Below are 20,249 nucleotides of genomic sequence, written 5' to 3'. Positions count from 1 at the left end.
AGTCCACCTCTCACATCTGTGGAGCCCCTGGCCCCTCTGTCTCCCCCCTTCTGCCCCCACCCCAAAGCCCCCGTGGAGCTCTCCTTCCCTGTGGACTGCTTGCTGGCGCTCCTGTGGCACTTGGAATGCAGGAGACAGACAGTGGCAGAGGTTTTCAGCCCTGGAGCCTCACCCAACACCCACCAGGGAGTGGGAGCAGGGGAGACATGGAGGCCGTGGCCTCTGTCTGAGTTTGTGACCTTGTTTCTAACACTAATATTTGGACACAAAGGGAGAGGGGAGAGGAGGGATTAATAGTTAATCCCCAGCAGGAACCCAATCAAGAGGAACTCTCAAAGCACTTACCTTTCTGCTACATCCTCCTAAAAGGGGAAGGAAATTCTTACTTATCAAGCCCCTCCCAGGGGCCAGACCCTGGGCCGTGTGTTTTTATGTGGATTACCTCATTTTGTGCTTACAATAAGCTTGTGAGGTAGGGACTTTTGCCCCTGTTTGTTCAGAGAAGGAAACTGTGGCTTAAAATATTTGGGTCACTTGCCTGAAGTTACACAGTCGGTAAATGACCGAGGGAGGATTGAAATCTTGTTCTTCCATCTGTGCCAATGCCTGGAGTCCCCCAGGCACTGAGTGCTCCTTTGGCCTCCTTTCTGCCTAGGCGCTAACCCAAGCAGGTGTAAGGAAGAGCTGCCGCCTAGGGGCCCTGGCGCCCAGCACTTCCTGGAGGGGCCGCAGCATCACCTTTGTCACAGGTGTCAACCCCATCAGAACATGAATCACATGCATGGAACACATCTTATCTCGTGGTCTAAGGGAGCTGAGGGCACCTGATGATCCTTCAGGCTGCGGGGAGGGAGATCCAGCAGGCAACTCAAGCTAGGCGATAAGCCCCAGGGAAGCCCAGGCCCCCGCCCCACGACACAGACAGGTGCAGAGCTGCAGAGCCGCTGTCCCTGTGGGAGGGGCAGCTCACTCAGCTAGGCACCTGTGTGGTGGGTTGGTCTGTTGGGGATTAGTGACCATCCCTGGGGCAGCCAGCAGAGCGGAGCCTGTAGCTGAGAAGCGTCACCCTCCGGACCGGATAACCTATCGGTGCTCCCTGGAAGGACTTTAGTCTTTGGAGCTGATGAGCTGAGTGAGATAAGAGTTTGGCAGCTGCGAAGGAGGGGAGGGAGCACTTCACAGCCGGCTGCTGCCCAGTCGGGACACATCATGGAGCCAAAGGCAACCCGGCTGCGGAGGGGAGAAGGGCCGAGAGGAGAGCAAGAGGACCGGCCCTCCGGAGAAGGTGAACCCCCCTCTGGGGGTGCAGAGAGCTGGGGGGTGCTGGAGGTGGGGACGCACCGTGGAGAGGGCGCTCCTGCGGTCTCGGGAGGCTCGTGAAGGCAGCCGCTGCCCCTGCCCCTCACTGCCCAGCCACGAGAGGGAAGTGGAGAGATACTCAGAGCTGGGGCCCTGCCTTATCTTGTAGACTCTTTCACCCCCCCAACCTCCACCCCTGGGGGGGGGAGGGGTGAGTGACCGGAGTAGCTTCCTGTTTCCCAGCTAGTGTCATCAGGCTCCCAGTGGCCTCCTCATCCCCTGCAGGAGTATAACTTCCCCTTCTGATGGCCCCCCACGATGCTAGATACTCCACTGGTTGGGGGCAGGGAGGCTGCTGAGCTTGGTCGTGGAAAACATTTCCTGGACAGAGGATGCTTCTGGGTCCAGTACTGGGCAGCAGAGGCCTGACTCCTCCCCCTTGGGTGTGCCCTTTGACCCCTCCTCCTAGGAAGCACCGAGAAGGATAGAGGCCTGGACTTGGTGCAATGGACGCGACATATGGAGGTGAGGAGGTCAGAGGTCAAGGTGGACAGGTCTTGGAGCAGAGGGAGGGAGTAGGGGCGAGGACTGGCTCTGCAAAGGCGATTTGTTCTTGGGTTCAAACCCCTCAGATCAGCTTACAGCCAAGGATTAAGATGGAGGGGTTCGAAATACAGGTCAGCAGGGCAGGGGCCAAAAGTCAGCCAGTGAACAGACTTCTGTTAGTGGGACCAGAGGGCAGGAGAGGGAAGGCTGAGGACAGGGAGAGGACAGCAGGGTGAGGGATGGCAGGCGGTCGGCATCCAGACCCTGGCGCTGGAAGGGTCTTTCCGGGGTCCCCCCTGCTGCCCTGGGAAGCCAGAGAGAAATAAACTGCGGGGCGAGGTGGGGGCCGCACGGGCTGTGCTTGTTCACCATTCTGTCCCCAGCACTTAGGACGCGCCCGCACCCAGAGAAGCTCAGTAAGTATACGGCGAAGGAGAGGAGAGCTGGCTGGCTGGGGAGACAGCGGGCCCTGCCCTGCTTTGTCCTGTAGGTTGTGAAGACACAGTTGCTAGAACATGCACAGGGACAGCTGACGGAGCTGCTGGATCGGGCCATGTGGGAGGCCGTACGGTCCTACCCGCCGCAAGGCGGACCTCTGCCCTCCACGCCTCCAGATTCCTTGAGCAAGTAAGAGCCTGAGGGACTGGGGCCTGGGGAATGGCTGGAGCAGGCTCCTCTCTCATGAGGCTTGTGAGCCCTAATGTCACCTCGCACCTCCTTTGCCAGCACTGACATGACCCCCACGTCCACCTTCTCTCTTCCGCCCTCATCGCTTCTGCCTGCCTGACACCGACCTCCACCTCTGGCCTTGTTCTGCCCCAGCCCTGACCTCCCACTTGGTCCTGCCCTCTGGGGGCCCTCACTCTGACCTTCCTCTGCTACTGCCCTCGGCTCCCAAGTCCTGACCCTTTGGGTCCTGACCCGAACAACTGTCTTTATTCAGGGGCCGGGAGCCATCCCCCGGGAAACGGAAAATTTTCATCATCCGGAAGTCCCTGCTCGAGTAAGTCCACATCAAGGACAGGGGGTGGGAGGAAAAGCAAGAGCTTTGGCTGGGGTCCAGAACCCCTCATTCCTACTCCTCAGGTTCTAGGTGTTTGGAGGGAAGACTTGGAGAGGGTTTTTTTTTTTTTTTTTAACATTTTATTTATTTAATCATGAGAGACACAGAGAGAGAGGCAGAGACACAGGCAGAGGGAGAAGCAGGCTCCATGCAGGGAGCCCGACGTGGGACTCGATCCCAGGTCTTGGAGAGGTTTTCTAACGTTCGGTTTTCCCACTTCCCCCGGCTGTAATTGTGGAAGAAAGGCCCCAGCACGAAAAGGCTCAGCCATGTCCCTGCCCTTAGCGACAAGTTCCCAATCGCTAGTCCCCTACCTCACACGTGTACAGTGCTGGAGCTGGTCCGCACGACCTCGAGGACCCTCCTACACCGACACTCGGGCCCCTGTCCCTGCAGCGAGCTGATGGAGGTGCAGCATTTCCGCACCATCTACCACATGTTCATCGCCGGCCTGTGCGTCTTCATCATCAGCACCCTGGCCATCGACCTCATTGATGAGGGCAGGTAGGAGGCCTCCCGCCTGGGATAGGCACATAAATCAGACCCCCAAGTCTCCAGTGTCCCATTTGCCATTGGCCAGATGAGCACAGGCCCCCCGCTCATTGATCCTTTGATTATTGGACACACATCAACATTGCCTCCAACAATCTTCCCAGCTAAAACTCATTCTTAGACTTCTTCTTCCCACAGCCTTTTAACAGTTTTGAGAGTTTCCCTCCAGCACATTTTCCATGTCTTGGCATCCACATGTATATAAGAACCAAGAGGGGGTATGTTGTGGGGTTTTACATAAATAAGATACCCACTCTTTAACAATTTACCTTCCTATCTTAGAGATTGTTCCATGTCAGCCCATTGTTATTGATGACTGCAGTCTGGCACGCCAGCTTTGGTCTTTTCCTAAGGGACATTTAGGTGGTTTCCAATTTTTCACCATTACAAACCATACGGTCTTAACATGAGCAAAAACACCCAACAACCTACTTTCTACTAACTCCCGTCTACAGCTATAAACACTCCAAAAGAACACAACTAACGAAGATCGAGGCTAAATTCTAAATACCTCATATTCTAATAATACCTTCGGCATATGAAGCTCTGAGCCCTCCTGCACCACCATAAGATGCAGAGGGCTCTAAAGGTCATTCATAAGCAAGCCCGTCCCCTGATTGAGTCTTTCCGGCAACACCTTGTGCTACAAGTGCAGGACAACAGAGGCACACCTTGAACACCTTCAGATATGGGGCACTGGAACCCTTAGCAAAATGCCTGGGTTTACCTTCCAAGAGCTCTGACTGCAGAGGGAGGGGCAGGGGTGGGCCACACATTGGTCTACGTCATTTCTCCCTCTCCATTCCAAGGCTGATGCTGGAGTTTGACCTCCTGATCTTCAGCTTTGGACAGCTGCCCCTGGCGCTGATGACGTGGGTGCCCATGTTCCTCTCCACCCTGCTGGTGCCCTACCAGGTCCTGCGGCTGGGGGCGAGGCCGCGGGCCGGAGGGGCCTGGGTGCTGCGGGCCGGCCTAGGCTGCGTGCTGCTGGTGGCCCACACCGTGGGGCTCTGCGCCCTCCCCGTGCTTGTGGCCCTGAAGTACCAGCTGCCACCTGCCTCCCGCTGCATCCTGGTCTTCGAGCAGGTGACCCGGCGGGGCGTGGCTGGGCGGGCCCCGCGGAAGGGGAGCTCTGGGGGTTGGGGTGCTCTGCAGGCTCCAAGGAAATGCTCGGCTGGCTTTGCGGGGAGCCGCAGGGGTTGGCTGGCCCGAGGCCCCGCCCTGGCCTCGCAGGTGCGCCTTTGCCCTGGGCTCATCCCAGCAGCTACCTGTTAGGCTGTGAGACTGTCCCACGAAAAGATAAAGTCTGGGCTTTGACCGCATAGATCTTGCAATCTGCCCGCCTCCCTTCCCTAAGCGAGGCACAGAGATCCTGAAGTCATCACAGCCCCGCAGCAGCTTACCCTCCCTTCCGTTCGTCTCAGGTCAGGCTCCTGATGAAGAGCTACTCCTTCCTGAGAGAGGCTCTGCCCGGAACCCTTTGTGCCAGAGTAGGTGAGGCCTTGGGTGGCCCTGCTGTGAACTCAGGCCTTTAGGCTGTTGGAGTGAACCAGCGGTTGGGAGACTCTCATAGAAGCTTTGGCTTCCTAAGGCCTGTTGGCCTCCAGCTGGGCTCTGTGGGCCGCAGTCTTCGGGGTTCTCAGGTCCCGCCTCTGAGATGTGGCGCCTCTGTTGCCCGGGACTTCTGGCACTTTCCAACGTCCAGGGCTAACTTGGAAAGACCCAGGGTATGAGAGCCTTATCTCAGGAAGTCAGAACAGAAGGAGAGAGAGAACGTGTGGTGGAACTTGAGGTGCCACATGAAGCTCCGACCACAGCAGGTCCTGCACCAGAAAGTTAGGGTGCAATGGAAGCAAGAGTGTCGCAGAGCAGCTTCAGCTCCTGCCTAGTCTCCCCTTCCCCAGCAAGCCTCCAGATCCAATGCCAGCCGCTCACCCATCCCCATCCCCTGAACCCCTGTCCTATCCAGCCCCCCACCCACCAGCCCCAGCCCTTCCCCAGCCTCCATCATCACCCCCTTCCTTCCCCCCTCACTGATGGCTCCTTCTCACTCCTCCCCAGGTGAGGGCATGCAGGCCCCCAGCTTCTCCAGCTACCTCTATTTCCTCTTCTGCCCCACGCTGATCTACAGGAAGACTTACCCCAGGTAAGACCTGCACCTCTTTTCCAAGTGCCCAGGCCCATCAGGGACCTGGCCCTTCTATTTTCCTCTCTCTGAGGTCTTTGGCCTCACCCCAGACACTGGCCACTTTCTCAGGAAGCATCCCATAATTAAAACGGGAAGTAACTGGCAGGTAGACTGCCCCTTCTCCTTTGCACAACCCATGGTGACACGAGAGTGACCAACTCTCCCGGTTTGCCAAGGACTGTCCCAGCTTTAGTGTCGAAAATCCTACCCCCTGGGAAACCTGTCGGTCTGGAGCAGACTCCTGATGGTTAGTCACTTTAGTTGACACTGGAGCAAAAAATCTGTCTGCCGTGTCTATTACAGAAGGTTCCAAAGTGTTCTAGACCCTTACCTCCCAGATAGTCTTCCCAAGGCCTGAGCAATTGAGGGAGCTTCGGAGAGGGGGCTCTAGAACCTGTGCCCCAACGGGCAGGGAACAAAATAAAAGGACGAGAAACATCTTATCCTCCTTGCTGCTGCAGGACACCCAACGTCAGGTGGAATTATGTGGCCAAGAACTTTGCTCAGGTCAGAAGATGGGGTAGAAGGATGGACTTGTGGTGGCCGAGGGGGAATTTCTGGGAGGGAGGTGAGGAGGCCCGGGGAGGGAGGAGGTCGGAGGGTGGTGCTAAGGTAAGAGGAGGTGGGTGCTGGGCCCGAACCCAATTCCAGAGCGGAGGGGCAGCTGCGTGACGCCTCCCAAGTGTGTGTCCCCCGCCCTCTGCACCCCCAGGCCCTGGGCTGCGTGCTCTACGCCTGTTTCATCCTGAGCCGCCTCTGCGTTCCTGTCTTTGCCAACATGAGCCGGGAGCCCTTCAGCACCCGGGCTCTGGTGCTCTCTATCATGCACGCCACGTTGCCAGGTACGTGGCCGCCCGAGGGCAGGGCCGGGAGGGCTGCACCTGGTGGAAGGTTTCCTGGCCGGGCTGCCTCCCTCCCCTCGCTCTTTCCCTTCTGTCAGGTTCAGCACCTCCCGCCTCGGAACCTCTCCCACGGGTGCCCCCCCCCCCCATTGCTCATTGCCAGGGCCTCAGGTCGGCGCCACTGCACTCTCACTTTCCACGTGGGCGTCCTCACCTGTTCCCTTACCCCTCCAGCGCTTCCTTTCCCGCCTGCCCTGACGCTGCCGCCCGCAGGAACCGCCCTCCTACAGGTTATCATTCCCCACCCTTGGCCTGGCATCCAAAGCCCCCCAGCTGGTCTTCTCATCCTACCACAAGCTCTGCTCTTCCTTTTTTTTTTTTTTTTTTTTTTAAGATTTTATTTATTTATCCCTGAGAGAGGCCGAGACACAGGAGAAGGAGAAGAAGAGGGAGAGCAGAGAGAGAAGCAGAGGGAGAAGCAGGCTCCCTGTCGGGAGCCCAGTGCGGGACTCGATCCCCGGACCCTGGGGTCACACCCTGAGCCTAAGGCAGAGGCTCAACCGCTGAGGCCGAGCGCCCCTCCGCTGTTCTTGAGCCCTGATCCTTCACGCCTCCTGGCCTTTGCTCAGCTGGGTCCCTCAGCTTGGAATGGCCTTTCCTCATTTGCCAGCTGTGAAATCTGATCCCTTTTTGTTTTTTGTTTTGTTTTGTTTTCTGATCCCTTTTTGGAGGCCTACACTGAGTCCTCCTCATCTAGGAATCCTGTCAGTGTTAGCCTTCCATCACCTCGACCTACCCCTGCTCTGCCCTCCCAGGTGCACCCACGGCTACCATGCTTAGCTCCCAGCACATCCGACCTTGATGCACGGTTCCATATGTCTCTGCCTCTGCCTCTGTCTGTCTCTCCCTCTCTCTCTCTCCAACCACTCTGTGAACTCCCAACGGTCAGGGACTTTGGGGTTCATCTCTGCATCCCCCACACCCGCCATGGGATTCATGAGCAGATGGACGGAGTAATATGCATGAATCAATGAGTGACTAATAAATGGTTGGTAGGAGTCGGGGCCCTGGTTGCTGATGAGGGCCCCTCAGAGCTTCCCGGGGGATCCAGGTGGGCCAGGCTGACCTGCAACCCTTGTCCCCACTCACCAGGCATCTTCATGCTGCTGCTCATCTTCTTTGCCTTCCTCCACTGCTGGCTGAACGCCTTTGCAGAGATGCTACGATTTGGAGACAGAATGTTCTATCGGGTGAGGCCCAGACCTGGCTGCACGGGAGCTGGATGCAGGGAGGGCTGGGCAGTGATCTGGGGAGGATGGTAGCTCCATTGGGTGTCACCCCAGCTGTGCTGTCAACCTCCCACATGAGAAACGCGCTCCTCCAGGTGTGGCTCCAATGCCAGCCCTCCACCCCCGACCAGTTAAGGCTAACTGCTTTTGTGTGCACGGTGCTTTGGAATCCTCTTCTCCTGAGAGGGGGTGAAGGAGGGAGGGCGGGCCCCAGGTCCTGAAGAGGCAGCTGGAGAGTGCTTGCTGTCTCTCTTCTGCCAGAGGCCAGCCCTTGTGGAACACTGGGACAGGGTAGGGTGCAAGAAGCAGGGAGGAGCGGCTGGGGCCTGGAAGAGTCAGGACCCTGATGCTCTCCTCCTTCCCTCTTCCCCAGGACTGGTGGAACTCGACGTCCTTCTCCAACTACTATCGCACCTGGAACGTGGTGGTCCATGACTGGCTGTACAGTTACGTCTATCAGGACGGGCTGTGGGTAAGGGCTCTGACGACCCCTGGGCCCCCACAGTTAATGGAGCCTCTCCAGGACATTCTCCCTCCTTCCGTCTACACCACCTACCTTTTCCAGACCTAGGGGCCCCCTTGACTCCCTCTACCCTCTTCTACCCAACCCAGTGGGCAGAAAATCCTCCTTATGGTCTAACTTCCTTCCTTCCTGAGCCTTAACTCCGCCCCTCCGCAGAACATTCCTCTTCTCCTTAGCCTTCTAAGGACCCTGCATATAGTAACTCTCAGTTGCCAAGACTTTCCACGTACGCAATCTGCACGGTGCCCCTGAGAAGCGAGTGTTATTATATCCCCTTTTAAAAATTGCACATAAGGCCCAAGAGCTAATACAGTGCTCTTAAATAAGCCAATTCGGCCCCTCAAATACCATATTCTATTCCGTTGTGCTGTACACTCTCCTGGCTTCCTTGAGGAGGGGGCTCTGTGGGGGAGTCTTGGGGAGACTCACCCCACCCCACCCCCAGCTCCTTGGTGGCCGGGCCCGCGGGGCGGCCATGCTGGCTGTGTTCCTGGTTTCTGCAGTGGTCCACGAGTACATCTTCTGCTTTGTCCTGGGATTCTTCTACCCTGTCATGCTGATACTCTTCCTGGTCATCGGAGGTGAGCTTGGCCTCTGTGCCACTGGCCTCTGTGTGCCTCTCCAGCCAGAGGGCGGAGCCCCGGAATCCTGCTCCTGGAGATTCCAGACGCACGGGGAAGACACCCACCCTTGGGCGACGGGGAGCTTGGGAACAGGGCGGGGGGCGGGGGGGGCAGCAGGGATGTAGGAGAAGATTTCTGGCTGCAGAGGAGCATCTGAGCGGGGCACACATGGGGGGCAAAGGGGAGAGCTGACGTGGGGCTGCCGGGGTTAGCATGAGACCCAGGACGCCGACGTATGAACCGAGGGGTCCTGCTTTTACATGAGCCCCTTAGAGCACCGCGTGTTGCTGGAGCCGGGCTCAAGATCTTGCCCCGTGGTGCCTTCCTGTCCCATCTCCCCCCAGCGCCCTGGGATGGGAGGCAGCCAGGGACACAGGTGTCTGGAACCGGAGTAACAGCCCTTCCTCCTGCATCAGGGCTGATGAACTTCATGATGCATGACCGGCACACAGGCCCCGCGTGGAATGTGCTAATGTGGACCATGCTTTTTCTGGGCCAAGGCATCCAGGTCAGCCTGTACTGCCAGGAATGGTATGCTCGGCGACACTGCCCCCTGCCCCAGGTAAGGGACCACGACCCTCACTCAGCTCTCCATCCGGAGGGACACACCCCCCTCCCCAGCAGCCAGCCCTCTGTTGTTACCTAGTTCAACTCTCGGGGTCTGGGGCCAGGGCCTGGTGTGGGGGTGACGCGCTCCGGTATCTCAGATGTGTGGGGTGGGTACAGGAGGGAACTCATGCACAGTTCACCCTTCTCTGGCACAGACAACCTTCTGGGGGCTGGTGACACCTCGATCCTGGTCCTGCCATACCTAGAGGTCAGGGCACCCTCACTGCCCAGATGACACCACCACGTTCCTCTCAGCCTGCAAAGCCCGGGACCGTGGCTCCTCTGCCCGCACTCACAGACCTGGCTCCAAGCCACGGGGGCCTGGCACGCATGACCCCATCAGGGAACTCCAGGAACTGCCATCGGTGGACCTGTAGGACAGCTGAGCACAGACTCAGAATGGTGGTGGCTCTTGAGCCGCCAGCCCCCTCCGCTGGGCACAGAGCCCCCTCCTACCTCATGACTGCCCAGATTTGAGAAAACTTGAAGGATCTTCCAGATTTGGTGAAGGCAGGATGACCAGAGAAGCCGGAGCCCCCAAGGTCTGAGAGGGGTTTGGCCCGCCCTTCATATGGCTTCCAATACAGTAATAAACTCCGTGTCTCTTTTTATTCATTCATTCGTTTATCCTTCATTCATTATTTGTTGAAGGCCTGCTCTTGGCAGGCACGACAGATGGATTGAAGAGTTGTGCCCGCAGAGCCAGACTTGCAGGTGGAGGGGTTGAGGGTCTTGAATGCCCTCCCCTCTCCTAAACCCAACCTCACCTTCCCTTCCACGTCTACTCCTTCTTCAGCTCACATTTCCACAAGCCCTAATCCTTCTGCTCCCAGCAACCTCTGGCGCATTTGGGAGGGCACCCCGCAGGCCTCCTTTCCCTCCACAGACCCCGGAGAGAAACTGCCTGCACAGACCCGAGGCAATTATTTTAACTTCATGAGCCACGGTTTCCACAGCCATAAAGTGGACCTTAAAATGAAGAGCGTCCTGACTGTATGCGTTCAGAAAGTCAAAATATTCGTGTTCATCACCACTCCGGAAACCAGACTGTGGTCACTGTAAGGAGAGGATCGTCTCTGTCCTCCTTACACAGGTCACCCCCCCAACCTGGTGCTGGGAAGACATTTAGATCAGGAACCTTTCAGGGACCTAAGCCCTAAGGGACAGAGACCAAACCAACCAGGGCCACTAAGAGAAGCATGGGTGCTTCTTTTTTTTTTTTTTTTTTTTTAAGATTGTATTTATTTATTTATTTATTTATTTATTTATTTTTTTGTATTTATTTATTTGACAGAAAGAGAGAGAGAGCACAAGGAGGGGGATTGGCAGGCGGAGGGAGAGGGAGAAGCAGGCTCCCCGCTGAGCAGGGAACCGGACCCAGGACTCAATCCCATGACCCTGGGATCATGACCTGAGCTGAAGGGAGGTGCTTAACCCACTGAGCCACCCAGGCGCCTCCTTTTTTTTTTTTTTTTTTTTAACATGTTAACAATATGTATGGATATCTTTCCACATCAATACTATAGATCTGCTTCATCACTTTTAATTACCACATGGTATTACATGGCGTGTATATACTAGAATTTATTTAACTAACTGCATACGTGTCGATTGTTTCCAATATTTTGCTCTTATAAAGAATTCTGTGGGCAGCCGGGTCGCTCAGCGGTTTAGCACTGCCTTCAGCTCAGGGCGTGATCCTGGAGACCCGGGATCGAGTCCCACGTCGGGCTCCCTGCATGGAGCCTGCTTCTCCCTCTGCCTGTGTCTCTGCCTCTCTCTCCCTCTCTCTGTGTCACTCATGAATAAATAAATGAAATCTTAAAAAAAGAAAAAGAATTCTGTGATGAACTCCCTCTTGTGTATATACACATCCTTGTGCATTTTCCTACAGGAATTTTCTAGAAGCAGAATTACTGGAACATTGGGCCGTATTACTTTCAATTTTATATATATTGCCAAACTTCCCTCTGGAAGGTTTATCTTTTTTAAGATATTATTAAAATACGAAGTTTAAGGCATACCATGTGAGGAGCTGACATATGTATACATTGCAAAATGATTACCACAAAAAGGTTAGTTGACACCTCCATCCTCTCACAGCATTACCGGCATCCGCGTGTTTGTGCACGTGTGTAGTGATAACATTTGAGATCTTCTCTCTTAACAACTTTCAAACACATAACCCAGTATTAAGTAGAGTCACCACGCTGTACGTTAGCTCCCGGAACTCACGCCTCTTACTGCTGGGAGTTTATGCCCTTTGACCAACATCTTCCTTTTTTTTTTTAATATTTTATTTATTTATTCACGAGAGACAGAGAGAGAGAGAGGCAGAGACACAGGCAGAGGGAGAAGCAGGCTCCGTGCAGGGAGCCCCATGCAGGACTCAATCCCGGGACCCCAGGATCATGCCCCGGGCTGAAGGCGGCGCGAAACCACTAGGCCACCCGGGCTGCCCAACCAACACCTTCCCATTTCCCTCCTCCTCGGCCCCTGGCAATCATCGATCTACTCTCTACTTCTATGATTTCTTTTTTAGAGTTTACATATAAGTGAAAACATCCAGTATCTGTCTTTCTCTTTTCTCTACTTGATTTATTTCACTTAGCACGACGCCGTCTCTCATGAATAAATAAATAAAATCTAAAAAAAAAAAAAAGATGTTTTATTTTCCTGGTACTTCTACCCAGAGAAGAGAGACCTTTACACTGCTTCCCACCCCAGGTTTGGCTGAGAGAGCACAGTGCTTAGGGTCCTAGGTGCACTTAGGTGTCCGTCCAGCTTCGTGAGCGCTTAACAGTAGGAAACTCGGCCAAGCGCCCTGCTCACCGCAGGCTTTGTCTCCCCGTTGTCCTCCTCTATTGTGACTTCTCTATTCTCTAACCAAATTTTTGCTTGAGTACTTTTCTCAGGTGAGATAAAAGATTGATATACTCTTTATAGCTCAAATATCTTTCTTTTGCTCTGACAGGTGAGAGCTTTTCCGGCAGGGGATGAGGTCCCCGGGCCGCCGATCCTTTTCTCTCTCACTGTTCCCACGTTTAGTTTCTCGTGCTGCAGGTGAGGAGTCCAGGGTCAATTTGATTCTTTCCTCTTTATTTTATTTTTTTTCTTTTCTCTTTATACAGAACTTGCTCTTTCTGTCTAGAAACTTGAAAATGTTTTTCTTTAATCTTGGAATTCAGAAGTTTCCTGCTTAGATGTCTGTTTTTTCTTTTTTTTCCTTCTTTCTTTCTTTTTTCCTTTTTTGTGTCTGCCTCTGTCCTTTCGGTCTGCAAGCTCAGATCTTTCAAGTCCCTGAAGTATTTTTCTATTTTTAAATTATTGCCTCTCCTCCATCTATGCCTTTTTGTTCTTTTGGAGCTAATATATTTGAATGTTAGGACTACTGGATCTCTTCTCCAAGTCTCATATTTTCCTCGTTATTTCCATCTCTTTGTATTATTTGCTCCGTGCTTGGAAATATTTTTTCCACTTGTTCTTCCAAGCCACTAATTTGAGTGTCAGCAGTGACCAGACCTCTCTCTTTCGATGCATACACTAAATTTTTGGTTGAAATAACATTTCTTTAGTTCCAGAAAATTTGTTTTTGTTTTGTTTTGTTTTGTTTTGTTTTTTTGTGGGGTTTTTTGTACACTCCTCAAATCTCTAAGTGCTCCTAGTATTTTCTGAAACTGTCTTACAACTCTTCAGTGGTTCCTGTGCTGTCTGGTACGCAGGAAGAGCAGCCACGATGACCTCATCCCTGTAAAGCCAGGGTCCTCTGAGTCATGTCCTTGCAGGATCGCCCATGGTCCTGACCTCTGCTTAGGGGCTCTCCAGAGCTGGTCTCCAGACTCCTACACGGTGAGAGTGAGGAAGCTCCTCACCACGTCTGCTCATTAGGCCTTCCCCTTACTAACTCCAAGTTCAAGCGATCACTTGCACACCCTGCCCCTGGCCCCAGCAGCAAAATGGTTAAGGAGAGGCAGGTGCTTGGAGATGGGATGGAAATTCCCTTAAAACGGTGGCTGTCAACTTTGAGCACGCCCTCAAATCGCCTCCAGGGCTCGCTGGGAGAGATGCTGAGCCCCACCCCAGGAGTTTCTGATTCATTACGTCTACGGCATGGCCTGAGATTTTGCACATCTAACCAATTCCCAAGGAACGCTGATGCTGCGGGACTGGGAACCCCACTTTGACAACCACTGCATGAGAATACACGAAACCAAGCTGTCCTCCTCCTCCTTCAAAATTAAAGGGTTTTTTTGTGGTAAGGAAATTAATCCAATGTCAGGGAGGTATTGTCTCCTCATTTTACCTTGGGTTCTTCAACTTGTTCGTAGTCCTGAGGCTTGTCCGTGACGGGGCTCCATCCAGGCCCCCTCACCACCCACCAAAGCCCCCGAGGGTGCTTCGCTGCCCTGACTGCTGGTGTGAGAAGCGGGGAGTGGCAGAGGGTCAAAAGGCACCCCCAGCAGGACACCTTTGGGCTGCACCGAAGTGGAGTAGAGGTGGGCCAGGCCAGAAAGCCTCCTCCTGCATAGGCTCAGGACCCCCCGGTACCCCTGTTTTACCCTGGTATCTGGAGGGTGGGAGCAGAGTTTCCCCACCTCTTCCTCCGGGTGGTCAGTGGGGATACAGGGTGGGAAGCGCCCCGAGTGAGGGTACCCGTGTGAGGCGGGAGGACGCTGCCGCCACCTTCCCACCCAGCAGGGCTCTCCTCCTGGGCTACGAACCACCTTGTCTTCCTGTCTGGGGTCTCCTTGCTGCTGCCCTATCTGTACCCCTCAAACTCTATGCCCATCCTCTACCTCAAACACCTTCTCTTCACCCCTTTGATTTTTGTCCAGTCTTTTCTCCAAATCTCCTTGCTTGTCCTGGGATCCCCATATAACAGCCACTCCCCTCTTCTGTGGTCCCCTCTTCCTAATCTGTGCTGGCCCAGTGGTCTGTGGCCTCCATAACATCTCATACTCCACTAGTTGGAGTTCCTCCTTCCCATGGTACTCCTCCCTCGCTCTACTGCTGGGGGCACCCCTCCTATACACACACTCCACAATTCTGAAACACAACTCAAATGGGCATTTCAGTGATGTCCAGTGATCCTATTAATCTCGAGGACTCCTTTTCCACTCTCCAAAAGAACAATTTCATTTCTTCTCTCTTTTCCCACCATCCCTCTCCAACTCTATAGGTCCACCCAACAACACACACACTCCCCAGCTTTCCTCACTCCAAGTTCCTCCTATGAGCTGCAGGAATTTGCCCTCTTCACATCACAGGCCATTCTCTTGCCTCTCACACCTCAAACACTAAGTCTCTTTTATGGGTTCCAGGCGCCACCCCCTCCTTTCTTCTCTCTACCACATGTCATCAGCACCCATGTATGCTCCTCTACTATGTCCCATCTCCAGCTTTCCCCTCCTCACCCCACATCCTCATCAAGCTGTCCCACTTCTCAGCTGCCTGTCATAACCAAACTTCTGGAAAAAGTTGTCTACTCACTATGGCTGTTTCCTCACCTCCTTTAACTTTTGTGCTAATCATGGGTCTACAAAGATGTCTCTTCCTAGTTTAGTATGGCCATTACTCCAGCACCCATCCCCTCCTGTCATCTCCTTTCTCACTGTAGGGATCCACTCTAGTACACGACAAATCTGTGTATATTCTTGAAAAATACGGTGCTGTACTTTACCTTTTTAATTTATATCAAGTAATTTATGCTATAAATCTCATTCCATTTTATTCATCACTGTTTTAAAATATAGAAATGGTGCTACTTTAAATATGTAATTTTCTGCTGATATCTGTGTAGTATTCCATCATATATATATGTATATATATATATATATACTACTTTTTAAAAATTTCTTTATTTTAGAGAGAAAGAGAATATGCACATGTGCGAATTGGGGGAGGGGCAGAGAGAGAATCTTCAAGCAGACTCCCTGCTGAGTGTGGAGCTCCACATGGGGTTGGATGTGAGGCTTGATCCCACAACCTTGAGATCATGGTCTAAGCAGAAATCAAGAGTTGAATGCTTTACTGACCAAGCCACCCAGGTGCCTCAAACTCTTTTCTAAAGTTGTTTTTGGGGTCGCCCAGGTGGCTCAGTCAGTTAAGCATCTACCTTTGGATCAGGTCATGAACCCAGGGCATTGGGATTGAGGCCCGCATTGGGCTCCCGGCAGTAGGGAGCTTACTTCTCCCACTCTGTCTCCCTCTGCCCTCCCCACCCTGGTTTATGTGTTCTCTCTCTTTTTCTCTCTCTCACATGAATAAATAAAATCTTTTCAAAAATTGGTTTTGGCTATTCTAGATCCCTTGTATTTGTATATGAATTTTAGAATCATCAATTTCTACAAAAACCATGCTGGGATTTCTATAGAGATTACACTGAATCTATAAATCAGTTTGGAGAGAATTGACTTCTCAGCAACATTAGGGCTTTTAATGAATAAACATTGTATATCTCTCCATTTAAGTCTTTAAAAAAAAAAAGATTTTATTTATTCATGAGAGACAGAGAGGGAACCAAGCTCCCTGTGGGGAGCTCTTTGCAGGACTTGATCTCCTGCAGGACAGGAGTCTTTGATCTCAGGACTCCAGGATCACAACCTGAGCCAAAGGCAGATGCTCAACTGCTGAGCCACTCAGGTGCCCCTCCATTAAGTCTTTTTTTTTTTTTTTTAAGATTTTATTTATTTATTCATTAGAGATACACAGAGAGAGAGAGGCAGAGACACAGGCAGAGGGAGAAGCAGGCTCCATGCAGGGAGCCCAATGTGGGACTTGACCCCAGGACTCCGGGATCACACCCTGGGCTGCAGGCGGCGCTAAACCGCTGAGCCACCCGGGCTGCCCCCTCCATTAAGTCTTAATTAATTTCTCTTACCAATGTTTTTTAGTTTTCAGTGTGTGGGATTTGCACATCTTTCATCAAAGTTGTCCCTACATATTTCTCTCTTCTTTCTTGATGACATTATAAATGATACTGTCTTTTAATTTCAACTTCCAATAGTTTGTCACTGGTGTACAGAAATACAATTAATTTTTGTATATTGATCTTGTATCTCACAAGCTTGCTAAACTGGTTCTAGTAGCATTTTCATAGGCTTGTGAGAATTTTCTACATAGATGATCATATCACCTGCAAATAAAAACAATTTTACATTTTCCTTTCCAATTTGTATGTCTTTTTTCCCCTTGCCTTATTACCTAGCAAGAATTTCAAGTACAACATTAGATAGGAGTGAGTGTGGACTCTGTCTTGTTCCTGATCTTAGAAGGACAGATATATACATATATAGTATATCAGCTTTATTCAAATATATATACTTCAGGATTATTCAAATATAATTTATATACCACTCAATTTATTATTTATTTATATAAATTTATTTTTTATTGGTGTTCAATTTGCCAACATATACAATAACACCCAGTGCTCATCTCATCAAGTGCCCACCTCAGTGCCCGTCACCCAGTCACCCCCACCCCCCGCCCACCTTCCCTTCCCCCACCCCTAGTTCGTTTCCCAGAGTTAGGAGTCTTTCATGTTCTGTCTCCCTTTCTGATATTTCCCACTCATATTTTCTCCTACCACTCAATTTATTTAAAGTGTACAAGTCAATGATCTTAATGTGTTCACAGATTTGTGTAAGCATTACCATAATTAATTTTAGTACATTTTAATCACTGCCCTCCAAACTCTTGTACCCATTAGGAAACACTTTTCATTCCCCTCTAACCCTCCAGCTTTGGGCAGCCACAAACCTACTTTCTATTTTGGAGATTTCATATAAATGGAAACACACCATATATAGTCTTCTGAGATTGCCTTCTTCTTTTTTTTTTTTTTTAACATGATGTTTTCAAAGTTAAACCATGTTGTAGTATATACAAGTACTTCATTCCTTTGTGTGGTCAAATAACACTCCACTGTATGGATAGCCCACATTTAATTTATTCATTCATCAGCTGATGAATATGATGGTTAATTTTATGTTCCAACTTGACTAGGTGAAAGGATGCCCAAATAGCTTGGTAAGTCATTATTTCTGGATGTGTCTGTGAGAGTGTTTGATTTGGTAGACTGAGTAGAGAGATCCCGTCTCACCAATCTGGGCAGCCATTCTTTGAGATCATCCAATCTTTTAAGGGCCCAAATGGAACAAAAAGACAAGAGAAGGGCAAATTCTCTTCTTGAGCTGGAAAATTTATCTTTTCCTATCCTCAGACATCAGAACTCCCGGTTCTTGGGCCTTCAGCCTCTTTCTAGGAGTTATACCAGTGACTCCCTGGTTCTCTCATGCCTTTGGACTCAGAGTGAGTTATACCACTGGCTTTCCTGGCCCTCCAGTTTGCAGATGGCAGATTGTGGAACTTCTCAACCTTCATAACCAGGTGAGCCAACTACTATAGTAAGTCTCCTCTCTCTCTATCTATATATACCCTCCTGATTCTGTTTCTCTAGAGAACCCTGACCAATACAATAATGTTTGGATTGTTTCCCCTTCGACGCTCTTATGAATAATGCTGCCGTGAACATTTGTATACCCGTTTTTGTGTGGATATATGATCACATTTCTTTTAGGTATATACCTGGCAGTGGGATTCCTGGGTCATATGATGACTCTATATTGAACCTTTGAGGAACTGCCAAACTGTTTTCCAAAGTCGCTGCACAAGTTTGCAACTCTACCAGCAGAGCATGAGGATTCTAATTTCTTTATGTTCTCACCAACATGTATTATTTCTCCCTTTTTTGTTGTTGTTGTTATAACTGTCTTAGTGGGTATGACATGGTATCTCATGTGGTTTTGATTTGCATTTTCCTGATGCCTAATGACATTGGGCATCTTGTCGTGTGCTTACTGGCCATATGTATATCTTCTTTGGAGAAATACCTATTCAGATCCCTTGTCCATTTTTTAATTGGGTAATTTGTCTTTTATTATTGAGTTGTAAGAAAGCTTCATCTATTCCATATAAAAGTCCCTTATCAGACATATAATTTGCAAGTATCTTCTTCCATTCTATACATTGCCTCTTCACATTTTTTTTTAAGATTTTATTTATTTATTTGAGAGAGAGCACATGCACATGAATGGGGTGGAGGGGCCAAGGGAGAGGGAGAAGCAGACTCACCAATGAGCAGGGAGCCCCATGTGGGGCTTGATCCCAGGCCCCTGGAATCATGACCTGAACCAAAGGCAGATGCTTAACCCACTGAGCCACCCAGGTGCCCCATCTTTTCACAGTCTTGATGGTGTTCTGTGAAGCACAAGTTTTAAATTTTGATGAGGTCCAATTTGCTTATTTTTTCTTTGATTGCTTGTGCTTTTGGTGTCATATGTAAGAAAAATTTGCCCAACCCAAGCTCACAAAGACTTACTCCTCTATTTTCTTCCAAGATTTATAGTTTTAGCTCTAATTTTTAGTTCTATAATTTATTATGAGTTAATTTTTACATATGATGTAATAAAGGGGTTCAACATCATTCTTTTGCATATGGGTATCCGGTTGCCCCAGGACCGTTTGTTGAAAAGACTATTCTTTCTGCCAATGAACTGTCTTGACATTGTTGAAAATCAATTGACTGTAAATGTGAAGGCTTATTTCTGGATTCTCCATCTATTTCTTTGGTCTGCATGTCTATACTGTAGACCACATTGTGTTGATTACTATAGTTTTGTAGCAAGCACAGCTTCCATTTCCTCAGGAGATGTTACTCTTTCAGCACCGATGTGTGACAGTATGCACCAAATACTGCCAATCTGGAAAACTCACCTGGATAAAGATCAGAGCAGAAATTAAGTAAGAAGAAAAACAATTAAGAAACTCAGTAATACCACGACTGTTTCTTTGAGAACATCAAGAGCAAGAAACCTCTAACTAACTGAACAAGAAAAAAAGAGAGAAGACACAAGTCATCAATATCAGGAATGAGAGGTAACAATATTATAGATTCTACAGATATTAAAAAGGTAATAAGAAAACAAGTTTATATCAATAAATCCTGCAACTTAGACAAAATAGACCATTTTTTAAAAATATAAAAATACCAAAGCATACTCAAAACGAAACACCCCTCAACTGCCTTCATCTATTAAAGGAATTGAATGTGTAGTTTAAAATCTGCCCCCCCATGGGCAGCCCGGGTGGCTCAGCGGTTTAGCGCCGCCTTCAACTGAGGGCCTGATCCTGGAGACCCTGGATCGAGTGCCACGTCGGGCTCCCTGCATGGAGCCTGCTTCTCCCTCTGCCTGTGTCTCTGCGTCTCCCTCTCTCTCTCTCTCTGTTTCTCTCATGAATAAATAAATAAAACAAAAAATAAAATAAAATAAAATCCCCCCCCCAATCCCAGTATCAATACCTGGTATATTTAACCCTCAAATCTATCTTCCTTTGGCAGAAAGGAACAGCACCAAAACACCTCCAGCTGACATTAAAAACGCTTAAACCTCTCATCCAACTTTAAAATGTATTTGGTTATAAGGAAAAAACTAAAAATAACATGCTACAAACTAAGGAAATGTGCAAGCTAATTATGTTGGCACCGGAGAATTTGCTAAAAATGAACTTCAGGAATTTTTCAAAACTAGGCCATCAGACTACTGGATTCCTCTAACATGTGGAAACTGGATCTCAAGAACTGACAAAATGTCAATCTAGAAAAGAAAGCACAGAATGGTTGCACTGGGGGGATTCAATTAAAGAGACGGTGG

The 20,249-nt window shown here is 50.4% G+C and overlaps 1 protein-coding gene across 1 annotated transcript; it reads left to right on the top strand.

Annotated features, from left to right (window-relative positions):
- Positions 1 to 60: 60 nt before the first annotated feature.
- On the top strand, positions 61 to 10,149 carry SOAT2 (sterol O-acyltransferase 2). The gene is made up of 15 exons (XM_077869920.1): positions 61 to 1,285; positions 1,769 to 1,824; positions 2,336 to 2,472; positions 2,789 to 2,848; positions 3,305 to 3,412; positions 4,270 to 4,546; positions 4,885 to 4,954; positions 5,522 to 5,606; positions 6,110 to 6,155; positions 6,361 to 6,490; positions 7,643 to 7,740; positions 8,153 to 8,251; positions 8,748 to 8,883; positions 9,342 to 9,487; positions 9,690 to 10,149. The coding sequence occupies exons 1-15, from the start codon at positions 1,210 to 1,212 to the stop codon at positions 9,738 to 9,740; spliced, it is 1,575 nt and encodes a 524-aa protein (XP_077726046.1). The 5' UTR covers positions 61 to 1,209; the 3' UTR covers positions 9,741 to 10,149.
- The last annotated feature ends 10,100 nt before the right edge of the window (positions 10,150 to 20,249 follow it).

Source organism: Canis aureus, chromosome 25 (assembly GCF_053574225.1).
Source record: "Canis aureus isolate CA01 chromosome 25, VMU_Caureus_v.1.0, whole genome shotgun sequence".
NCBI lineage: Eukaryota > Metazoa > Chordata > Mammalia > Carnivora > Canidae > Canis > Canis aureus.
The sequence above is the reverse complement of the archived record's forward strand: the minus strand, read 5'-3'. Positions and strand labels throughout refer to the sequence as shown.